Source organism: Protomyctophum bolini (genome assembly GCF_963924005.1).
Source record: "Protomyctophum bolini genome assembly, chromosome: 8".
NCBI classification, from domain to species: domain Eukaryota; kingdom Metazoa; phylum Chordata; class Actinopteri; order Myctophiformes; family Myctophidae; genus Protomyctophum; species Protomyctophum bolini.
The window spans coordinates 22432500-22442379 of record NC_137869.1 but is presented as its reverse complement, the minus strand read 5'-3'; the positions used below and the strand labels follow the sequence as shown (position 1 = coordinate 22442379).

The 9880-nt window shown below is 39.7% G+C and overlaps 1 protein-coding gene across 1 annotated transcript; it reads left to right on the top strand.

The window, feature by feature from the left end:
* The first annotated feature begins 500 nt into the window (after positions 1-500).
* mutyh (mutY DNA glycosylase) lies at positions 501-9107 on the top strand. The gene is made up of 15 exons (XM_080769384.1): positions 501-672; positions 1229-1359; positions 1615-1654; positions 1741-1814; positions 1993-2034; positions 2122-2193; positions 2508-2621; positions 3286-3383; positions 3589-3733; positions 4000-4087; positions 4529-4711; positions 5217-5362; positions 5952-6107; positions 8533-8583; positions 8662-9107. Exons 1-15 carry the CDS (start codon positions 567-569, stop codon positions 8800-8802), a joined length of 1587 nt encoding a protein of 528 aa, XP_080625510.1. The 5' UTR covers positions 501-566; the 3' UTR covers positions 8803-9107.
* Positions 9108-9880: the final 773 nt, after the last annotated feature.

Here is a 9880-nt window from a genome sequence, read left to right as displayed (position 1 = left end):
AGGAAACGTGTGTGAAAGGACCCATCAAATGAAAAAATACATTGGAAAGGCTACACCATTAAAGACAGATATAAATGTAATATAATGTATAGCATATTATAAGATGTATACCGGAGGACACAGACAATAGTAATAGTAGCAAAGGTTAATATAGAGCCCAAATTAACCTATAAAAAGCACATGAAGTCTGTCCTCATTCAGGCCAGGCAGTCTCCTGGTGCACCCCCCTGGTGAGAGGTTTGATTCAATTCCTGTGATTCTCAATAAAGTGTCATTATTGTCATGACACTACACTACTGACTAAGTGTCTGGCTATATGGGTAATTAGCATTATTAATTCGAATGGCATTTTTATGCTCAGCCAGGCGGTCTCTTAACTCTGCTCCTCCCTACAGTCTATGGCTCCTCCCCATGGCGGGAACAACGCCCGCACTGGCCGCACGCAAGCACGCATAGTCGCATACCGCATAGTCGCATTGCATAGGGAGTGGATGCATGCATGTAAACAAGAACGAGTTTTGTCATTTTTGTGTTGCAACTTGAATTCTGTACATCGCTTCATCGCTATGAGCAGGTTACGTTCTGCAATGCAAAAAGGCAAGAGAACAACTCTTGATGTGACAGAACCTGCAAAACCACCGCGGAAGAGACCAAAAGTGGCTCTAAAAGAAGGTATGACCACTTGCCTATAATGTTGACGATTTATGAGATCAGATGTAGGCTACTGTAATTTACATTGCCCGGTGATCTAGACCAGTGGTTCTTGAGGGATCTGGGTCCTTGAGGGAGTTCCAGGGGGTCCCCAGCTAAATGATAGTTTGGAACCAAATGGACCCTTCTGTCTGTAACTGAGAGTGTGCATTGTGCCCATTCCAATTATTCTGCGACTTTTTATTATTAATAAATCCTATATTTGACAACTAGAACAAGAACAATAATATCGTAATATGCAATGTTTACATAATACCTCTTGTATTGGCAATTGATGTTGGCGTAAAGTAACACTAAAAAAAGCTATTAAATGAAAACAACAAAGCATGTGAACTGTTTCTACAGTATCCACATATGATGGAGATATATCAATGTATATGTATGAGATTGAGAACCAGCTTTGATATTCTTTGTTTTGTGATATTGAAATAATTTTTTAGACAACCTCTGTATCTGGCTCTGTGGCCTGTAGTTGTAAAGGTATTGATTCAATGCACTGTCTTCTTGCTTTTGGCAGAAGAAGCCAGAGATACTACATTGTCATCCTTATATCACATTTTCAATGATCAAGCCGACATTACACGCTTTCGGTCACAGCTCTTGGACTGGTATGATAGTGGAAAGAGAGAACTGCCTTGGAGAACTATGGTAAGAGATTTATTTCTAATTGCTAAATCATGCTGATGGGCTTTTTCACATGCATTCACATTTACGCAGAGACAGGTATTTCACAATCGGTATCAAGAAATGCAATAATTTTACAGGAATGTTTTGTTGACAGTGCTACAAAAGGACCTTTTAGACCTTAATCAAGTACTGTATACTGTCATGGGCTAATGCAAGACATATCTACAAAATCTGTAAATACTTGTACCCATCTTTATCCAACGTTTTCCCCAACAGGCTACGAATGAACCTGACCTAAACATTAGGACATATGCGGGTAAGACATTTTTCCTCATGTTTACATGTCTTTCAGCAGAGTTTGCACTGCAGTCTTCTTTTTGATGCCAGATATTCCCATTTCAGTGTGGGTGTCAGAGATAATGCTCCAGCAGACACAAGTCGCCACTGTAATAGACTACTACAACAAATGGATGAAGGTATTCATCATTTTGAATATATAACCATTTAAGGGTCCCGCTCGTTTTATGACGAACAGCGAAAATAGCCGATCTACAAGTTCTTTTAACTTCTTTAAACAACCTAGATAACATGCCCAAAGGATTGATGTGTTAAAAAATAACTGTTACTGAACAGTTGTGTCTGATTGTGTTTCAGAGATGGCCCACTGTACAAGATCTTGCAGCTGCTACTTTAGAGGTGATGATCCTTACTGTTTCGAGCTTAACATAATGGCTATTCTACATTTGTATTTGTTTTCATTTATTAGCTTTACTTTATCTGCAGGAGGTCAACCAAATGTGGGCAGGCCTGGGCTATTATTCTCGTGGAAGAAGACTACATGAAGGGGCTCAGAAGGTATGTGTTAAATTCACTAGCAATAGTTATTGAATGATGCATGAAATACTGTGCCGATTACTTGTGTGCAATCTTTGAAAGTGAAATGAAATGCCACAGATGTTCATCAAATTTGACTAAATCAATTCAGAGCCAGTTCAGTTCCACTTCCACTTGTACACTCTGAGTGTAGGATTTTACATTATACATTGGGGGTCTCAAAAATAAATCCTATCAAATTGTGGTCTGTGGCCTAATGGATGAGGTAAAACGACTGTCAATGTATTGTAATTGTATATGATCTTTGGTGTCAATTGTGTTCCTGTCCTGTGAAGGTGGTGTCGGAGCTAAAGGGACAGATGCCTAGGACAGTAGAGAGCCTTCTGAAGCAGCTACCTGGAGTGGGACGTTACACTGCAGGAGCTATAGGTTCCATTGCACTGGGGCAGGTATAAATCCATGTCCAACACACTGTATACACTGTACAGAAAACAGTGGTTCCCAAAGGGCGTCGCCTTGACAAGTCCAGGTGTGCCATAGCCTAGTAAACTCTCCCGGTCGCAGATCATAATACAATCATAACACATTATAAAGATTCTTATAATGACTCATAAGCTCAAGTAGCCTATCATAATACTTCATAATTACTGGTCAGTAACTGACTTTTTGGTGAGGAATCGAGGATCATAGTGTATTATAATTCTCATACTTATAATACTGATGATTTGGGGGTGATTTGGGATATTGTAAACAGATCTACAAGCTCACAAGTGCTCCATGTTGTGAGCTTTTAGATCAGCAATTTTCTCTATTTTTAAACATTTGCGAAAGTATTAAATAGGGCTTAAGTAGTTGATTACACTTTGTATTTGGCATTAGTAAATGTAAACATTTACAGAGTTAGAAGAGTGATAACGTGTTATGGAATATAGACTATAGAGGCTATCCTGCACAGATATCAATACAGATGTGACTTGAGATTTTGACTTGCCCTTTGGTATGTACTGTGCCATGGGCACAAAAGTTTTGAAAACCACACACACAATCACCACACACACCGGACTGTACCAGTATCTCATATTGTTGATGACTGACAAGACCTTTACTGCCTAGGTTACAGGAGTTGTGGACGGAAATGTGATTCGGGTGTTGTGTCGTGTGAGGGCTATTGGGGCCGACAGCACAAGCCCTGCTGTGACAGAGGCACTATGGTGAGATGGAGTCTAACTATAAACATGTTGATGCAGGGTTGATATGAATAAATAAAAAGACAAATATAACTGATTAATTGATTAAACTTTGACACAATTGAATGTACCTTGATTATTAGTGATAATTTACTCTGATCTGTCAGATGTGATTGTTCACAATATGTATATTAACATTTTACCTTTTAATATGTTTTGTGTATTATAGGGGTCTAGCCAATACATTGGTTCAACCAGAGAGACCAGGAGACTTTAACCAGGCCATGATGGAGCTGGGGGCAAGAGTTTGTACTCCTAAGGGGCCCCTCTGTACTCACTGTCCCATACAGTCCCACTGCCGCTCCTATCGCAAGGTAGAATCCATCATTAAACCATGCAAAAGCTTACAAATACTTGGTGTAATGTGGCAGTCAGATGCTTGTAGGAAGTGCTGGTACTCCCACTGCTGCAGTCATTAAAAATGGCAAAAACTCAGTTTTTTGGCAACATGCAACAGTACGTCTTCAAACAGTGATTCATTGCACTCAAGCCAAAATAGTGAGAAGTTCATAATAATATGAAGCTCAGTCCTGTAATTTTCCATTACTTTGTGGCTAATTTTGGGCTTTTGTCTGTGCAGGTCCACATCAAACAAGAGGAGAACTCTAAGAGGCTTTTGGGGAAACTGGACAAGAAGCCTTCAACACTATCTGATATAGAAGACTGCAGTAAGTATGTCATCACATTGACATGAGATTTAGGTTTTGGGTGGGTATGCATAAAACATGGTGCAGAGCAAAATTATAAAAGTCTTTAGTCAGTATGTATGAAAAAGTTGCACACCTGTCCACATACATACTCTGCAGGTAGTGTATGCAGATTAAGTTTGGGAGACGCAAAGTGAGATCTGAGTCCAATAAAATGTAATTGCACAACCGAGAAGACACATGCGGAAAATGAATATCCGTCAATGGCCTCGTGTCATGCGTCGACTATAGGGTGGGAATCTGTTATAATCTATTACATAATTAAATATGGTCTCTGTCGGGTGGGAACCTAATATGACAGCAACGATATAGTACTTGAATATTTATATGAAAGATATATTTAGTTCATAAACTACACTCTAGTCTACACTAACCAGTCACTCTTCTCCACTTCTTCCACAGTGAACTCTGGAACGTGTAACTTATGCCCCACAAAACCATGGGACGATGGGCTGGGTGTTCAGAACTTCCCCCGAAAGCCATTGAAGAAGGCACCCCGCGTGGAGCGCACCCTCGCATGTGTGGTGGTCAGGTCTGTGGAGGGGGAAGAGGAACAATACATGCTCACACAGAGACCAAACAAAGGTCAGTGTTCACTTGCAAAGCAACATGTGCTGTTGGGAGATTTTCCTGCCTCTCCTCTGTGGTTTACATTAATAATACACAGTACTTATAGTACTGCGCATTATATCTTTTTACCTTCACTAAAATGTTTGGGGTGAAGAATTTCAAGCATTTTACATAGGGTTTTATTTTTTTTACCTCTAAAGGTCACATTCAAGGATGTGTCATTCACAATAATTAGTTACACAATAATTACACAAGCAGCATGTACTGTATCTGCACCTGTCTGCAGCATTACTCATGCAGTTCTGTCAGTACTGAATGCAGTTATACCACAATTCTCTTATCAATTAAAATGAACAGGTTAGTGGCATGCTTTTGGATGCTAAATACTAAGCTGCGGCTGATGCTCTTATGATGCTTTGAGTATCATATACACAAGTAACTGCCGTAATCTGACATTCACTAATATTGTCTGGTATGTGTGTGCATGAATCTGATTCTGTATGTTTGCGAGCGTTTACAGGTTTACTGGCTGGGATGTGGGAGTTCCCTAGCCTGTTGCAGGAGGAGGATAATTCAGAGGTGAAACACAAGGGGGCGTTTTGTGCAGAGGTAGGCAGGATTCTGGGAGTCAAGTTGAACAAAAGCCTGTTCCAGTACATTGGCGAGGTAAGCAATCATCTACAAAGTACAAACCCTACTGACATATATGGGTTTATGATTTAATTTCTCTCTACTGTCTGGTATGCATGTTGATGTCATTGTACCTTTTTAGTTTCAGTAGTAGTTTTGGAGTAGATTCATTTTGGGAGTTTATGTTCTATGCGCTTTAGGGTTCAATTATCGCCACCTGCACAATTTGCAGGTTTTCTTTCAGTTAAATGTCCATTAACAGTCTCTTAAAGGGGCCATACTGGTGGTCTGGCATGATTAGCCCATAGACTACAACTATTTATGTCAAAGTAATGACTTAGTTGCCTTTTTTTAATTAATTAAAAACCACCCGTGTTTAGCCAACATTTGTATACTTCAGGACAGGTTTGTTTGTTAAAATCTGTATGACTCAATAAGTCTATATAAATGAAATGAACTAATACATAATCCAAAAATAAAGCCATTCATGGAGAAATGGTCTATGGTCTATTATGTTGGGTACATGGCTGAAGCTGTAAGCTGATAGACATTAGACAGTACATGTGTATTGACAGCAGTATGGTCCTTTAAATTTAAACTCTTACCGAATGCTTTTGTTTGCCAGGTGGTTCACATTTTCTCGCACATCCACCAGACGTACGTGGTTTACAGTGTGTTTTTGAATGACTGTGCAGAGGAGAGGAAAACCCAGAATGAGAACACACAGTGGCTTACCAGACATGCCCTGCAGGAGGCTGCGGTGTCCACAGGAGTTAAAAAGGTGTATATGCTCACATCCTTACACCCTTCCTGACTTAAGTGCGAGAGGATTGTGTTATCCCTCATGGAGTAATTGCGGGAGATTCTTGTCATTAGCTGATGATATGTGATGCTATTTAGATCTATACTATGTCTATTAAAGTAAAGTGAGAAGTAGTACCATTGCAAAAGTGCACTGGGCTAAAGGAACTGCTAAGATAAACATTAGCAACGTCAGAAGTAAAGAACATAATCCTATGACTGCTCAGAGAGCAATCTGATAACATGGGCCTTATATATGAACCCATGGCCTGTGTGTTATGTATACTGGATGAGCTACCAGGATTCTGACATATTGTTGCTGTCGGATGGAAACCTTGTATGTCCAGGAAAAAAAGGAAAATAGTGACTATGTTCACTACTTTAGTGCAAAACCTTTGTATTGTGAAGTTGACATTCATTTAAGAAAAAACATAAAAACTAGATGTTTCTGCTCGACAGCAACGATATGATTGTATAACATGCTAACTGCTGGTCCAAAACGTTTGTTTTATATACTGGAAATTCACCAAAATGTCTAATGGCTCTAAAATATATTGGAATCACTTTATAGTGGAAACACTCAAAACAGTAGTGTTAGCCTTGTGGGCTTAAAGGAGAATTCCATACTAGAAGGCTTTCTTATCTTTATTTGTGTTACGTCCCCACCAAAGAGGTCCAGGTTAGAGATCAGCGGATGAGCTTACACGAGTGTGTATATTTATAATCCGCCCGTTATCCGACCGCATTCATTAATTAATTCAATATATATATCCGCAACCACCCGAAATCCTCTGCAGGGATAGCCAATCTACAAGCTCACAACGTGTCGCTGGCTCGCTGCGACGCGTTGTGAGCTTGTAGATCGGGTATTTATAAGTTTTGTCACTCACCACTGCCGACAGTTCACCAAAGTTACGGTTGTATATTCCCATTTCCATGGCAACAAGGCTGCCGTCCGTTCAGTCGGTCATGTGGTCTTTTCATGTGGCAAAGCAAAGCAAAGTTACCATGTTTATCCAGGGTAACTGGACTAAGCTCAAGAACAGCCAGGCCCTGCTCATAGAAAATGTCATGGTAGGGGTTCAATGCCTTGCTCAAGGGCACTTCAGCAGTGGTGGTGGCATATATCCAGCCCTCGCTCCCATGCAGTCCCATATGGCACCAAGTCCCACGCCAAACTTATATTCTTCCCTTCTGTTTCAGTTAGTTGTAAGTTTCTTTCATAATCTCAGCTGCCTGTTAGCCTAGCAGCTAGCAGACCACTTGTTGTTGTGGTCCTTAGCCAATATAGGCGTCTAATTTGTGCCTGATGGAAAATATTAAAATACTACTAACGCACGCACGCCAAGATTTTGGCGTGCGTGCCAAAATATAAGACTATATTATAAGCCTATAGAATATAGATAGATGTCATTAATTTATTTCCGTTTTAAAAGTTATAAAACCTATAGATGGATGCCATTAATTTATTTCCAGCATTATTTCACCCACGGTTTATCTGATATTAATTAATTATATATTCCATTGACCCTAAACTGCGGTTAACCGCGGCATCCGCGGCTAAATCCGCAATCCGCTGGTCTCTAGTCCAGGTGTTATTTTGTGCAAAAGCGCATTATTTCCCCTAGCATAAGCCCTCAATGCTGGTTGAGATTTTGTGCTAATTTGCTTATTTCCATCGAAAGTAGTAAAATGTGCCGCTTGGAATACTATTTACATTATGAAGAGAGGATATATACAAAAAAATATATTTGTTTGAGCGATGGAAATAAGCAAATTAGCACAACACCCCATAGCCCCATTCAATTCAATGTAATTCAATGCAATCCATTGAGGGCTTATGGTAGGGGAAATAGCCAATAATGCGCTTTTGCAAAAAATAACACCTGGACCTCTTTGGTGGGGACGTAACAACTACAAATAAAGGTAAGAAAGCCTTCTAGCATGGAATTCTCCTTTAAATGAGCTTGCCACAGAAGTGTAAATGTCACCATGTTCATGTTCATTTTCTGGCATTAGTTATGCTCGTAGTGTATACTCTGTAGAGATCTATTTTTAGGTTTATTGTCACAACACCGTTACAGGTCAAAGTGAGGTGAAAGCTTACACATTTGCAGTTCAAGGGATACAAGATAATTAGAAGTAAAGAATGGAAAATAAAAAGAGAATAAAACGCCTGAAAATATCTTGTGAGCATCAGCCCACTGATACTGACTAAACACTCAGAAGGAACACTGGTACATTATCTACAGTAAAACATTCCTGCCAAAGTTTCTCATTACAAAACTTTAAATGTCCACTGTGGGCCACTGAGTGCCCCACACTGGGTGAGCATTGTCACTCATCATTACATCACCTTAAAGCTCTGATTATTCCTTTAGTCATTGTCATTGTATTTCCCACAGATTCTGAAGTTGTATGATTCTACAACAAGCCAAGAGGAGCAAATTACTAAAGTGAGTGCTTATACTTTGTATGCCATCTCTGTAATTATTTTTGATTTATAGTCTGGTGATAATTGATGTCTCTCCAAGGATGGGAAAAGGAAGAAAACTGCAGTGAAGAATGAGAAGACGCTACAGACGTCTAAAAGGCCCAAAGTCGGCACAGCAACTAATGGGGTTAAACAGCTCTCTCTCAGCTCCTTCTTCAAGACGGTTAAAGAGGAAAGCTAACAGCAACACATCACCCAGTCCTTTTTGATTGATTGATTGATTGATTGAATACTTTATTAGCAGGATTGTTAACAGTACAGGTAGTACAGTCGAAGGTTATGCTAAAAGAATAACATTGGTGGTTTATTGGTCCATTAAGAGTCTTCCAGGGGGTCCACAGAAACAAGTGATAGTTAACGATAATTATGTAGACTAGAGAAAGTAGAGTCTAACTGATATCCCTTTATAGGCAACCACATAATAGCCTATAACAATAAAAATATTAGGTTGGGGTTACAGAGACAATCTAATGGGGGCCCTGAAATGAAGTGAAGTGCTTGCAATTTCAATAATAATAACCATTAAAGGAAATATGTTTTTTTAAATGTAATTTTTTATTTGATAAAATCCACGTTTTAGATGCTTAGTTTTATATACGATGCCAATGTCTGTTTCTGAAAGCAATAAAGTTTGCAAAATAAACGTAGAAATGGGTGTCCGTACCAACGACTGTCTACTGCCAACTTTGTCTATAGTGAAAGCAGTTTGCAGAACGCCTGAAGCTTAATTTATACCCCATCCATGAGCTTGTTGATAAGCTATTTGGCCCATGTCATTACTGCTATTCTTCCCTATTCTTTTCTCCTTTGCCTCTAGCCCTGAAACATGACTCATGATGAAGTCACATGACTTATGAAGGACGAACATCATGTCTACTCTATTTTCATTCAACACTAATAATCAAATGATACTGACAAAGTATGACAGGTGAATTTACCATACTTGAGTGCTTGTCTCAGGTCAAATTGTTTGAAACATAAAAGGGTGGGTGGGACTTTGCATCACTGCAGGTGGAAAGTGAAACTACTAAGGGCACTTTGAGGGGGAAATAAATTATACATGTATTTTTCAAATTATGTTGATGTTGGGCAGGACCCAGGCCATAAAAAACTTTATAAAGGGAACTTTGAGGGGAAAAGGGCAGGTCATATGGGGCAGGTGCTCATGCCTCATGCTCCCTGCGCCCTCCCTCTATGCGCCCTCCCCACATATCGGGTGAGGTTCTGAAACACCGCCGCCGTAGGCTACTACGGAATTT